The sequence below is a fragment of the Leptosomus discolor genome, chromosome 5 (genome assembly GCF_034619465.1).
Source record: "Leptosomus discolor isolate bLepDis1 chromosome 5, bLepDis1.hap2, whole genome shotgun sequence".
Lineage (NCBI taxonomy): Eukaryota > Metazoa > Chordata > Aves > Leptosomiformes > Leptosomidae > Leptosomus > Leptosomus discolor.
The window spans coordinates 27,774,280-27,789,253 of record NC_141395.1 but is presented as its reverse complement, the minus strand read 5'-3'; the positions used below and the strand labels follow the sequence as shown (position 1 = coordinate 27,789,253).

At 37.2% G+C, this 14,974-nt stretch overlaps 1 protein-coding gene across 2 annotated transcripts in view; it reads left to right on the top strand.

Moving 5' to 3' along the window:
- The first annotated feature begins 472 nt into the window (after window positions 1–472).
- The window catches only part of PDE1A (phosphodiesterase 1A), a 152,940-nt gene continuing 138,438 nt past the window's right edge, over window positions 473–14,974 (top strand). For both annotated transcript variants that reach the window (XM_086464958.1, XM_086464957.1), the window contains exon 1: window positions 473–576. In XM_086464958.1, coding sequence (XP_086321084.1) covers window positions 473–576 — 104 coding nt within the window. The remainder of the gene's footprint in view (window positions 577–14,974) is intronic.

The window sequence follows — 14,974 nt, the reverse complement described above, 5'->3', positions numbered from 1 at the left end:
CCCATTGCAGCCTGTTTCTCCAACCTGCAGAGCAGAAACCAGCCTTTCTTTCCTTCTGGATTGTTAAAGCCATTCACATTTATGCTGCATGGCAATGAGTTATAGTCCATTTTAAGGAATCTTTTGTGCTTCTGTGCATATTCCTACAGCAGGAAAAGTGCATAAGAAATGAGCTTGAGCAGTCAGTAGTATAGTAGCTGGCTCACCCCTATGGATTAGATTCGTGAGGTCAGAGGAGCTGTGTGTACTTGCTCTGTGCTGGGGAGGGGGGGGGGCAAGTGTGGATTTGTCTATCAAAGTGAATAGCGATTCAGGCAAGATCATCCCTCAGCTGTTGTAATTCTGATGTGTTTTGATATGACAGCAGCTACTGTCTAATATGCGTGGATCTTCTGACATTTGTAGTGGACTGAAGAATGCTGTTACTCGCTGCTGAGCCTGACTGTGACTGTGTTGCTGTAGGACAATAACGATGGGGGCTCGAGCAACGGAAACAACTCGGGAACTGGAAAACACCTCTATAAAGTATCAAATAGGAGGACACACAGAGAAAATGTGGCAACGGCTCAAAGGAATGTGAGTAGCTTCTCTCCTTGGCTTTTGTTCTTTCCCTGGGAAAGATCGTTTTCATCTGTTTGTTAAAATGACTAATTAGCAAATGGCAGAGTTATCTCTAAGCTGTGAATAGTATTTGCTCTCATAATACAGTACATCGCTCTCATATATGTATGATGATACTTAGATTAATGTCAGACTTTGTATAAGGTTCAATCACCTCACTTGAAAGGTATATAGCTAGTGAGAGTTGTTATCCAAATTGAAATGCAGGTAAGTCCTTTCAGGTTAACACTTCTATAGCTCTGATATGATTTTGTAAATGTTATCTTCATAACCAGCATTGCTGCAGCTGTTTCATCATTCCTGTCAGTGTATATATAGGTAAGTGTATTATTGCAGTTCCGCAGGAGGTGTCAATACTTTGCCTTTGGAGTGTAGGTAAAGTCTATATTAAAAGGTGCTAAACCTTTAGAAGGATGCGATGTGTCTCTTTTGTTGTCATTTATTTTGGTGCTCAATAATGCTAAAAACTGATTGAAGGACTGTTTGAAGGGGCCACCATGCACCTGCTGTGTCTAATTCACTCCTCTCAAATGCAATTTTCAGTGTAGACTTTTGGTGCAAATGATCAGTAAATAAATGCCTGCAACCCGTCAGAGACAAACTCCATCAAACTAGCATGTTCTAAAACGCCTAAACTTCAATGCCTCCTTTTAACTATTTGTCTGGTTTTTGCTCCGAAAGCTGATGTCAGATGTTGCAAATAAATGCATGTTACATTTGTTGCTTTAGAAGCAAGGAAATGGCACTATTACTTTTGCTGGAAAGATTCGAAATACTGGATTTCTAAAGGTGTTCCACAGATGCTATATAGTGCCTCAGCTGTTGAAGGAAAACTGGTTACTTAGCACTAAGAGGATTAGATGTATTTGGCTATGGCGCTGCCTGTTTCCCCTATGTGTTGGGTAGAGATTCAAGCTGGCTGTGGGAAAGGGAGTTTCCACCATCTGCTTTCTTTCAACAGAAAGTTGCTTTGTTTCATTGGAAAGTCACTTTTCAGTTGTGGCCAGGAATTCTTCCTTCTCTCACTTCTCTGTGATATGCTTTTGAATATTTGCTCTGAATCCTATCGTCACTCTGTTTAAGATTATGCACTTTGGGAACGATTTTACCCCTATAAACCCTGAAGTGCATGTAGCAGAGCAAATATTTTGATCATTTCCTGATGCCACACATCTTGCCTCTGAGTTTCTGCTACTAGAGACCTCCACCAGTTTGTGCAAACTTCAATTTATGTACGGTCTAAGCTGCTGCTTTTGTTTGTTCTGTAAGTTCTATGTTACTGCTAGGCTCTTGGGTTGAAACATTTCCTTTCAGCTGCTTCTGGAATGGGAACCACTAAACAAACTAATGTAAATAATTAAACATTAGTTATACTACATACAACAGCTCCAGGAAACTTTAAGAACCAGCAGTTAAAACAATAGTTGGAGTTTGTGTTGTTTCAAAATCAAATGGAGCTTAAGCGTTTGAAAACCATGCATCTTTCACAGGTTGGTGCCAACCTCATGACGGTTGTGACTGCAGGACAAGATAGTGCTAAAATACTTGTATTTGAGAGACAGAAAATATTATTAGATACATGCTCAGCTGACTATTTTTCAGACTTCCTGATGCTTTCATTTTAATTATTCGTTAGTCAATTGGAAATCACTGACTAGTCAATATGAATATTGTATGGGGAAATTTCAGAGAGCTGACTTTTTCAGAGCTGATCTCTGTGCTCAGTTTGTAGTATAAGCATCAGTCATTAAGGAAAAAGATTAATTTTGCTGATGCACAGATATAAAATAAGTATCTTTTTATGTGGTAAGGGAGAGGGATAGGTAAGTGGGACTGCCATAGATAATCTGCCTCTGGAAGAATTCTCTTATAAATTGTCAGTCAGGAGAATTGTTTAATCTTAGGGAGGGGGACTATTAATGAAACTGAGTATGTCTGGAGCCGAATTACTGAGTTTTTAAAGTAGTATATATTGGTATATCTATTATTTAGTACATCTATGAAGTCAAAACATGGTGTGAATTATGAAGCTGAATCTGTTCTTGCTGATAGAGTCCACAGCCCTACAGAGTTTTCACCAATGTCTACATGCGACTTCAACACAGTTTTACTGTATTTTGCCAGTGGAGAGTGCCGATTATCTTCTTGCAAGCACATCATTATTTCTCAGAGAACATTGGATTTCATTTAGATGACTATTTGGGTAGTGTTTAAAAGCTGCACAGTAGGTCCCTACTTAAAATGAATTTTTATTTTCTGTTAGCATTACAGCTTTTCACACAATGAACATTTAATTATGGATTTGGTTGCAGAATTCCATATACACTTAACCTCATATGTCTTGGGGTGTGTTTGTTGTTGTTTTTTTTTTAATTATTACTATTATTATTTTTGTAAATGCAGACTGTTCCATAAGATAGTTGAGTTAAATACGTTTAAGGATAAATGAAAATCTGTATTTGAATGCCCAATAAGAAAAGCTGGGTATTGTGGAAACTTGAATGAAGGGGCCTTTCTGTGGGTTTTCTACTCTACAGGCTTGCGTAGACCTTGCTATCCTAATGCTCTCCCTAAGTACTGCAATAAAGGCTTGGATGTTTTGAATAAAGTGAAAACTTTCATCAGATCCATGTGGCCCTATAGCCAAGCCCTGCCTTCTGCGTGTCAAGTAAAAATCAGACACTCTTTTCTTTACATTGCAATTGCAGCAGTGCTGCGATCAAGGAGATTATATTTCAGAGAAGAGATTGATTTGAAATTAATAACTTGATGCTTAGCATTGGTGCTGAGTTTATTCATGCCTGAGCGTATAAAACACAAGCTCACTGAAACAGGACTTGTGAAAATGAGTCATGTACATTTCTATCTTGACTGGAGCTTCTTGTCTTTCAATTAAGACATTTTCAGTATGCAGACTGTGAGCTTCTGATGTTTTGTACTTCAGGGAGAAAGCAAAAGCAAATAACAAGTGACAGCTAAATAGCTTGTATAATAGTGTGGCTTTTATAATTCTTTGTTATGCAGAAGAGTAAAAACAAAAGCCATTCAAGCCACTGCTGGAATTACAGCTGCATGACTGAAGGGAAGTGTTGTGTACTTTCCACTTAAGAAGACATCTTGTCACAGCCTGGCCAAGGCTCCTTCTCAGACTGTTTAATGCCACTGATTGCACTTTTTCTCCCTTAGCCTTTCATTCGCTATCAAATGGAATCTTACATTAGACGTTAACTAAATCTCCACTTAAATGTATTCTCGTGTCAACAGGATGAGAAGATTTGCTGCCTAGGAGAGTATCTTCAGATGCTGATAGAGCATGGTAGTGAGCTCTGAAAGAGATAGAGCTTCTTTAAAGAGTTTTGACTCAGAACCTAGAGAACCAGATTTAAAGCACAGCTCTGTGCTCACTGTCCTTGCAGTGATTGGTATTCTCCTTAATCTGCAAGTAGACTTGACTTAACTCTATGTTCTTCACTATTCTGTGTAATGGTGTGCTGTCTGTTTATGGTATACATTGCTGTCTGCCACTTCACCCAATGTCACCCACAGAACAGTCAGGCCCACCGCGCCCCACCCCACACCCCTCCCCCCCCCGCCTTATTTTGCAAGTAGGCATTTTCTTTGCAAGTAGCTTCTTGTATCCACACCACTATTGAACCTACTATTAGCGGTGAGTTCCATTTAGTGAGAAAATAACTTGCTTTTCATAGGTATACATATTTGCTAGAGTTGTCTCTAAGAGGCCAGAAAATCTGTGAATGGAAAAAGTTAAAATCCAAGGTCCCAAGAGTTTGGGGGTTTGGAGTTCATATGCAGTTAGAGTAGGCTATTTTATGTAACTGTTACTGATTTAAAAAGAGAATATGTGTTGTTTGCCATTGCTGTCCTAAAACTAATCTGTATTAACTTGGATGACAAAAGGGATCTGAGGAAAACCATAAGCTTCTTTCCTTACCTTCTTCCCTTTCTTTTCCTCCACATCCAACATAATAGACCCCAATTTCTGCAGAAAGGAGAGTCTAAACTTTTAGACACTAAAAGGGACTGACTTGTAGACCCAGTTTATTGATCCTGCAATGCTACAGTGACAAATGCCTATCATTGCATGTGTACACATTTTGTAGAGGTAAAAAGGGGCCCTAATCACTGATTTGGGGAAACTTGACTTGATCTCAGGGAAAGAAGAGAAATGGCTTCTTCTACACTTGCTGAATTATCAGAAGAGAGAATGCTTTTAAAGCATGAAATGGAATCCACATTACCAGCCTGTTAGGTCTAAAAGGGACCAGAATGGGTAACTTTAGTTAGGGAGCCTCACTTAGTCATTCCTTCACCAGATCCGTGGATACAGGTGGAAGAACTATAGAACAGTTTCCAGAACCGTATATGACAAAGAAGTCTTTCCTTTAAGTTCCTCATTCACATTTTATTTTATACTTTATTTGGTGTTTGTGTTTGCTTGTTGTCGTTTTTGTATGCTCAATTTGCCTAAACTATGAGAGTTCAGTAAAGGTTAACTGAAGAGATTATCATTATCAAAACTTAACATTTTGTGATACAAAGGTTTATAAATTTGTGAGTACTGAACAATCGAAGAGAGGAGAAGAGCTAAAATTACAGGTGGATAACTACAATAAAAAATGGTGAGACGGAAATTGTTACTTGCTGCTAGCTACATTAGGAACAAATGGATATACAGTTCAAGTAGATTTTGCTTGTAATGTTGCCTATTTTTACTTTTTCCTAATGTGAGAACTTTTCTTTAAAGGAAAATCTTAAGCTCTTAAAAGTGATACAAATGACAGCTATTTCTAAAGGGAATTTAAGTAAAATTAAAGCTGGTATTTGTCAAATATGATTTCAGAAATGCTCTGAGCAGAAAATTGAAGAAATTATATAATGATTTACCTGTTGATTGATATGTATCCCATTAGTGCTTTAGTTACAGTAAGAACTGTTCCATTATAAATTGTGAATGGCTTCTTTTTGATTTTGAAACCAAAGTCTGTTTCTGTGCCTGAGTAGTGAAGGTATACAATTTATAATTATAACTTTGTAACCTAAAAGTATGTATCTAATTAAATTTATAATATGATAAATGTTAGAATTTTCAATAACTATAGATATTTTAGCTACTTAATAGTAGCAATTTAGAGAACTTTTATCCAGTCATATTAGAACAGTAATATTATTTTGCTCTTAGAAAGGTATTCCCATTATTATCATGTGCAGGAGGCACAGAATTAATTTTCTGTTTAATACTAATTTTTTGCTGCAGTTTCTGGCACATATCAGTGCTTTTGATGGATTCGAGTAAGTGTTAATCCTCCAGTTTACTGTGAATAGATGAATTGCTATTCTTATAGAAAGCTCTATTAGAAATGATTGCAAATTAAAGGAGTGGTGCACAAGCCATAATTTACCTATGATAACACTAAGAACAGCAGCAGTGTGTCTTTACAGGTCTCACAGTCCCTAAAAAATACAGTAAAATATTGAAATTCCCCATTTGTAGACCTTTAAATGTATGTTACTTATACCCCTCACATATACTTTCAGTTAAAATTAAGTATTTTATCTAAGAACACTGCAAAGGAAGTTAAAGATAACATTTTACAAAGCTGACTGCTAAACTGCAATTAAATGAAGTCTCAAATTTCTGTACTCTGTATTTTTGTTTAGCTTAGACTTCTGACTCAATTTACACTACATCAAACAGTTCTAAGATTTCCTGAAAGATGCTTTCTATGAGTATTTAACTTATAATTGTTCAATTCAGATCTCTGCCTAGAAAGAGATTGCATATAATCCACTAGACAAATAATTACTTTCCTCCTGTTTTGAACTCCTGCCAGCTACTTGTTCAGGGGGCCTTGTTTGCCCTGCAGACTGACCAATTGTTATAAATGTTTCTTTGAATAAAAATTCTTTAATTTAGCTGATACACATTGAAGCCTGCCACAAAACAGTTAGCAGTTTCTCAGAGCTGTTGGTCAAAAACTCAGAGTTCATTCTGCCCTCCCACATGTAACTCCCAGGTGCTGCTCCACCTCCACAACAGAATGAAGTCAAAATATCTGGATAGGCAAAAAAAAGAGGCTTTTGTCTTGCTAATTATATAGAGTTGGAAAAATGCAAATGCCTAAATACTGAAATTACATAGTTACTAGTGGAAGTTATAATAAAAATAGGCATTGACTTCATACATCTGTAAGAAACAAAACCTCAGGTTTATCAAAGCTGTGTCTGACAGAAGTTTTCCTGTAAGATGTCAAAATAATCATTTAGGAGTGAAGTAAGCATTCAGTACTGTTCCATTTTGATTGCATTTGCCATCTGATCTGGTTTACTCCTAATAGCGTCTCTGGAGGAGGGCTAGAACAAAACGGTTGCAATTATTTCTGATGCCATTTACTGGAGACTATTAGAAAACTAAGACTACAAAAAAGGTTTAAGATCTACTGTATGGTAGGAAGTCCTCCAGTGGTACTCTGTTATTGTATCTAACCTGCATGTTTTCTTTTTGTCAAAAAAACCCCAACCCCAAAACCCCCCACAAACCCCAAAACCAAAAAAAACCCCAAAACATAACCAAAATACCCAAAGCCCTCCAAAAGGAAGCAAAATCAGTCAACCAGCTGACCAAGGACCAAATGGGCTAAGCTTGACCCACAAACTGCAGAGCAGTGAAGTACTTATTCTCTGGTGACAACACATGTTTGGGAGCTTTTTTGGTATTTCCTTTACTACCTTCCCATACAATTTCATCAAGTACTTGAGGTCACCAATGCAATCCATGGAACCTTTAAGATAAGGACTCATGGAGAGGAGCTACAGAGGCAGTCAGAACTTAATATAAAGTCAATCCTTTAATTTTACTTAGGAGATAGTCATAACTGCTCAGTTTTCTCTAAAACAAGAGAGAAAATTGTACTCTGCTGTGGTTAAGGGAAGCTGAACAGAAATTGAGTATACTGGTTATAAAATTACAGCTGACAATGAAGTGACTCGGTTTTCATGGTCCATAAAGCTTTACAGTTAGGCAGTGTTGCAGACCGAAGAAGCCAGCCTACTCCCCAACCTCTCTTTTAGAAAACTGCTCAGAATTACTTGTAAAGAGCTACTAAAGGCATTCAATATCTGTTAAAGGCTGCAGCTGGTTGCAGAGTATTCTGTGGCTCAGACTACAGACACACATTCTCTGAATACATATATGCAAGCAATAGTGATCTTAAAGGAGTATGTGACTTACTCCTAAATGTTTGGGTGATTCTGACTGCCAGCATGTGTAATTTCCTAAGTATAAGTCAAATACTATTAATATGACTTGGTTTTAGTCCTGTGGGTTCTGCTAGAAAAATGATTTCCAACCTGGTCTTCTATGACCTGAGGGTGTTTGTCAGCTAAATGGTCCCTAAAAGATGACCTTTTTCAGCAGCCATCATGGATAAAGTTGTCTCCCATGATTCATTCTTGCCTCTGAAATCTCATTGCTGCCTCCATGCTATCCTTCTTAGCTGTTCTAATATGACTGGTTTTGATGTCACGCAGGGCTTTCTTCTGTGTTAAAAATAACCTGTAATAACTTTTTTACCCCTACTATAAAATTAAACTTCAGTCAGTTTGTAAGTTGGATTCCTTCCGTGTTTCCGTAACTAGTGCATCCTTACAATGGAGGAAGTTGAGTGAGGGTGGGAATACCTGAACTTAAAGCAAAAGGAGATGGACCTGCTTGAGCAGCTCTACAACAAAATAATGATAATATTAAATTGCTCCATGTTTTTAAGTGCTTGATTCTGTGATACTGTAAATCCTACTGTAGGGTACCTAGTATTAGATCAAGACATGACAGAAAGTGTTGATCCAGTATCAACTTGTCCTGAGGGTTCAATTTTGTTCCAGTATTTTTGAAAAGTTAACTTTGAACTAGCAGATTTTGTGAAGATCAAGTACTGACCGCATCACTCCAGGTTTATGATGCATCAGGTAACATCTCTGCTCCTGTAGCCAACAGAAGTCTGGCCTGAAAGAAGGCCAGTATAAACATCTGTGTTGTGTACTTTGGCTAATTCAAGACAATTGTAATCACATATTTGCACCTCAACTGAATCAGTTAAGTGCTGCTAGGTAATCTATAACTAGCAGTTACAGAACTGTAATCTAACCCCCCCCCCAGCCTATTGTTTGACTTTGCTGTATAAAGCTCTTTGCCACCACTAGCAATATTTCAGGTGTCTGCAAATCAAAAAAAGGTGAACTGCTATATTAAAATTTTGATTCTTCTTGACCTGAATGCCCTGAGATGAGTACTCATTAGCTGCCGTTGTGCTGTTTATGGTCTGTACAATGAAGCTGGACAGTCATAAGGTTTAATATGGGTTCTTTAGAATGAGTAAGAGAAGTAATGTTCATCTGCATCAGTGTCATAAAACAAACAAACAAAAGTATTCCTAAGTTACTTCTCTGATTGACAATTTAGGCAAATACATCTGATTTTAGACCTTCCAGAGAAGCCAGCATACCTTGAGGTATCATCTGCTGGAGAACAGAAAAATCATAGAATCATAGAATGGTTTGGGTTGGAAGGGGGAAGGGACCTCAAATATCACCTAGTTCCACCCCCCTGCTGTGGCAGTGACACCTCTCACTAGACCAGTGAGCTCAAGGCTCCATCCAACCTGGTCTTGAAAACTTCCAGGGATGGAGCATCAGCAGCTTCCTTAGGCAACCTGTTCCAGTGTCTCACCATCTTCAGGTTAAAGGACTTCTTTCTTATATGTAGTCTAAACCTGCCCTCTCCCAGCTTCTAACCATTACCTCTCGTCCTATCACTGCAGGCCCTTGTAAAAAGTCCCCCCTCATCTTTACTGCAGGCCCCCTTCAGGTACTGGAAGGCCGCTATAAGGTCTTTTCCAGAGCCTTCGCTTTTCCAGGCTGAACAAGCCCAACTCTCTCAGCCTGTCCTCATAGGAAAGGTGTTACAACCCTCTGACCATCATGTGACATACATCAGTGACATACATCAAATGCATACACCATGTGACATACATCAAAGCTTTACTTTTTCCAGAACTAGTAGTTCTACAAATATCTCTCCAAAGATTAAATAAAAAAAAGAGGAATGTGCTTGTTCTCAAGTCTTCCTCACTAATCTTATGGCTGCTGCATGATGGCATAAATAACTGTTTGTCATCATAGTCATTCAGTATTTTTGCCTGGGTTTGTTGCTATTTATTTAATGAGCTTTTCAGCTTTAGACACTGTTAAATTCCAGCAGTGCAACCTTCCAAGCATAATGCAGATAATATTTGATGCAGTGTTATTTAACAGGGAGAGATCTAAAGGAAGATATTTGTCTATGTGAGTGCTTATGGTCCATTACCTGTTGTTTGATATTGGCTGCAGTTTGTGTGACCCTACCCTTCTGCAGACTTTTGGCGCCCCCAGGAAAACAAGCAGCCTCCATAAATACTGTACAGACATTTAATTGTTGTGAATGCCTCTGATAAATAGTGTTTGGAGGCAGTTACATTTGAATGGTTCACTGTTAGTGTAATTTACGCCAGAAAGACACTAAGGAGCAGACTACTGGGTAGTATTTACTTTTTCTTTTGTTCATCTACAATACAGAACTATTTTTCTGCCTGGGAAAATTGGAATGAAATACTATTGTTATTTTCTGTGTGTGGTCTGTAGAATTTCTTGAAGAATCAGTATCTGAGATGGTGCTTACCTGGAGTTATTTGTTTTGTATTTTTATTTATTGTTTGTTTTGAATGGTTTCTTTCTCTCTCTCTTTTTTTAAAATTTGTAATACTTCTGCCACCCTTCAGTCGTATTCGGTAGCTTTCTTTTCCCTTTTTATTAAAGGCTTGATGAAGATTTGAAAATTTTTCCTCTAAACTGAAGATTTTTATTAATATCACTGTATTTCCTAACCCCAAATACATTCAGTTACGACAACAGAGACACCTGTTTGGCAGAGATGCCAAATATGCCAGGCTTAGCTGGAGCTGCAAATGGTTGTCCCTTTTTATCATCAGTGTGTTATTTTCTGATGCGCAAGCAACTGCACAGCAAAAAGCATTACATTATTGGCATTGATTTCCATTAGGGTGGGCTGGAATGCAGAATTCCTGCTCTGAAGAAAATTAAATACATTAAAAAAACCTTGAAAAAGGCCACCAAAATTAAATCCTCGGAGGAATAACTATTCTGAAATGTCTTTTTAAAAATTTGATTGAACACCTCTTTCTGACTTTTTCTATTTCCAAGACCATAAACAGGTGCCAGTAAACTAGTTATTTGAAAACCAGTTGTTCTAGTCTCTGTGCTGCCAAAGATGACCTGGAACCACAGCTCTGAGCAACCCAGTGGAATAGTTACCTATAGTTGGGAAAACTCTGAGATAGGTATAATTTTATGAGCAAAACAAGCTGTGCACAAAATCTGGAATTTTCCCTTGGAGAAAAAGTTCTATTAGAAAAGTACTGACGAATTCTAATTTACCACTTAACTAGAAAGACCTTGGATTTTATGGGTAATTGGAAATTAGATGTTTCTCTCTCATAGAAAACTGCTGAAGTATCACAGAAAGTTTTCTCTGATCATATATTTGCTCTTTGGTAATTTGGAATATATGTTTCAATGGCTACTAAGACACCTTCACCAACCATCATGTCAGTTAAACATTTACAAACTGGATTGATGGGATAATCCTATAACAGATAATGGCAGTAAGATGGAAATATAGCCTTTTCCCTGCCAAAACCTCTATTATATGTCTCTTGAACACACATTATTGGTCTTAATTCTAAATATTTGGAACAAAACCAAGGCTTCAAATTAATTTACCTGTGACTATTGTGTGTGTGTGTGTATACTTACAGTTCTTTCTGTTTTACAGAAAAATACATCAAGTTTTTTGGGTTTTTTGTTTTGCTCTCTTTTTTTTCTGTAAAGCTTAGCTAGGTTTCAAGCCCAAGCTAACAATGAGAAGAAATTTGTCTCAATCTCTCCATGTAGTGTATGTATTTGATGCTTTTAACAGTGGCACATTATTCTGTTGGCCTGGAAAGTGGTGAGCCTTTCCTTCCTGTTCCCATCAGGAAGACTACTCAAAACTGTGTAAATACTGATTTACTGAGTGAAATAGTACACTTACCTCTGGAAGGAAAACTCTAATTATTAAGTGACAAGGAAGTATTACTTAGAGTGGCAAGAGTATATGTAAAAGGAGTGAAAAAAGTTTATACTCTTCAACATAATTTTATCTCTACTAGATGCTTCCTAGTTTATGTAAATTTTGTCAGAAGTATTGCATTTGTAAATTAAAATGGTGAAGTTAAATCTTTGGCTTTTTGGATCTTTTGTCTTCGAAGTTCTTTTCTAAGCAGATTGATTTTTAATATTGCTTGTTTCTCTAGAAATATTAAAAAATATTTGTCAAAGACATGACAAAATCAAGAATGTTAATAACATGCACATGTAAATAGTTTAGTGATAATGATGAGGAAGCTTTGCCTCCAAGAGAGAAATATTTAATTCTATTTTTAGTTGTTCTCTTGAGGAGTTTGATTAGCCATTGTCTGCCTTGGTGAGCTACACATCAAAAAGGGATTCCCTCTTCACTTGATTGCTAGAACATCCCTACTGTTCCAGAAATGTTTAAATATATAATGTGTAGAAGTAACTAGGCATGAAAGTGTTAAAAGACTTTGATTTAACACACTTCTGAACCTATATAATTAGTTGGTTTCCTGACTTTGTAATTTAAAAAAGTATGATGCATACTTAGTAGATTTCTCCTGTAAAGTGGTTTATGTCAGATGATCTTTTTGGTAAGAAACGAAAGATTAGTAATATATTTCTGTCCTGTGAAACAGAGATTGAATTTCCAAGAATGCCAAACGGACAGCTCATGAGCATGTATGACCTAGGCCTTATGATGTGCAATTCTGGCTTAATATATAGAAACTTTCACTTTTCCTTCATCAGTAATATGTTGTTTTATTCTTCAGTATTCCAAAAACATTCACACATCCCCCTGTTGTAGATTGAATGCGGTTCATATGCTGTACGAAACTTAATATTAGGTAAGAGAAAAATCATTTGCCTACATAGCACATAGGGACAAAAAGGTTTAAAAGTGAATGTACGACAGCTGTAAGCTGAATATGAGGTAAACACAGGATATGAGCACCTCAGAAGATCATCAGAGTTTATAGCTCAACAAAAACTTTCTGAGTTGCTCCTATCACTGTTACAGTCTAAAACACAGTTTGCGTTCAAACACTTGGAGCCTTTGAGAAGACTAGATTGTGATAGGTTTAATACAGCTATGACAATGTATGTCCTGATGTTTGAAATAAACACAGTAGTAGAATTCTTACAGAAAATCTTAGCTTTGATTTGGTCCTCTAATTGTATTCCTGCTTTTTCATTAGAATCTTACATATCTATTAACATCACATGCCAGCTCTGCTGTGGTCTAGTTAAATTCAGCACTAACAAACATGCCATAAGATGTTAATATTATCACTTCCTGGAAAAATTAGATGGCTCAGGTGGGCATAAGCCATATGGAGCCATTTCTGTCACCTGTTTCTCCCTTGACTTGCACTCAGCTTTGACCAGATTAATTCTGGACACGTGAGAGTCAACCTTGTTTTAGCATAAGGTCGTATTTAGCCTTCTAGCACTGTGCTGATCTTTTGACAGAGCACTGGAACAGGCTGCCCAGGGAGGCTGTGGAGTCTCCTTCCCTGGAGATATTCAAAACCCATCTGGATGCAGTCCTGTGTGACCTGCTCTGGGTGAACCTGCTTTAGCAGGGAGGTTGGACTAGATGATCTCCAGAGGTCCCTTCCTACCCCTGCCATGCTGTGGTTCTGTGATTTTTTCTTTTTTTTTTTTCTTTATGACAAAGAGCTTATCTAGAATGCCGTTGTGTGTGGTTAAAAATATCCTTGTGTTCAGATACAAGATTAAAGCAAATTGTAAAGAGTAGATAATGAGTTAATGAAAGTATATAATTTCCTATGAGATTTACTTAAGACCTTTTAGTTTGAAAGTTCAAAACATTTTCATCATCAGTCCAATGCTAAAATCATCTAGTTGATTTGGGAGAGGAGGACTCAGAAGTTGCAGAGTCCTTGAATCATATTACTATTTAGGGAAACATGGTTATTAATAGAACTTGATTTTTAAATACTTTTCAACCTTTATATGTTAAAGGTAATCTCAAATACATGCTTAGTTTGAATTACCAAGGAAATAGAATGAAACTTTAAGACATCAGCTTCAACAGAGAAAGATTTCAAGGGGAAGGATCTCAAGGAAAAGGTAGAATTCACAGGAGTTTTAGGGATTAACTGTATTCTTTTCATTCCCAGCAATGAAAAACAGTATTGCAGCTTTACATATGGTGACTCTGCATTGAAATAGACTTAGAAAGATACTGTGTAAAGCTCTATAACAACAATGTAAAGTGACAACAGATGTGATTCCTCACACTAAAATGCATTTTTATCGTTTGACAATGATTAACATTATGATGATCCTCTTGGCATGGAACTGAATTTTTTCTACATTGTACGAGCTATATTAAATCTGTCTTTAGCTGGCACCCCTGCCTCCCTGAAGTTGGCAGACTACCACATGCATGGGACCAATTCCAGCTTTATACATGGACATGAGTGCAAAACTCTCCATACGATGCTTCACTTCTGAAAATTAATTGATGATTTTCACAAAAGGGCTGCTGCATAATGCAATTCTGTATCTTGGCAAAAAGTCCTTCATGGCCTGGCTACAGGTTCTACTTGCTCAATCATCTGCTTTTATCCAATCCATTAGGGTCTAATAATATTTAAAGAGACTCCAATTCCTGGCTGTACTGGGACTTTGTGGTTCAATCTGAAAGATCTGAAAATTTTGTAGCTTTGAGAGACTGCAGTGCAGAGATTTAAGAAAATGTTAAGATCCAAGATTCAATCTATTCCTTCGGGTAAAAGGTGGTGTCAGACTACAGATTTTCCTGAAATGGACAGTGTGAAAGAGGTTTGGGGGTTTTGAATGAGGAAAAAAGAAGTATGTAATAGCTTTTGTGTCATAATTAACATAATACTGTTGATGACATGCCCATAGACCATAGAACTTCAGCCTGTGATTTCTCCATCAAGTCCATAATTTAATAAAATTAGCCTGGTTCTTGTCACACATCTGTATAATTGGAGGCTATTGAATTACAACACAATAAATGAGACCTTAAAACAGATTTACTTTATTGTGACAAGAGAGCACAGTATTTCATGGGTGCAGTGGAATGCGGATAAGGTTTTTGGTCACTCCTTTT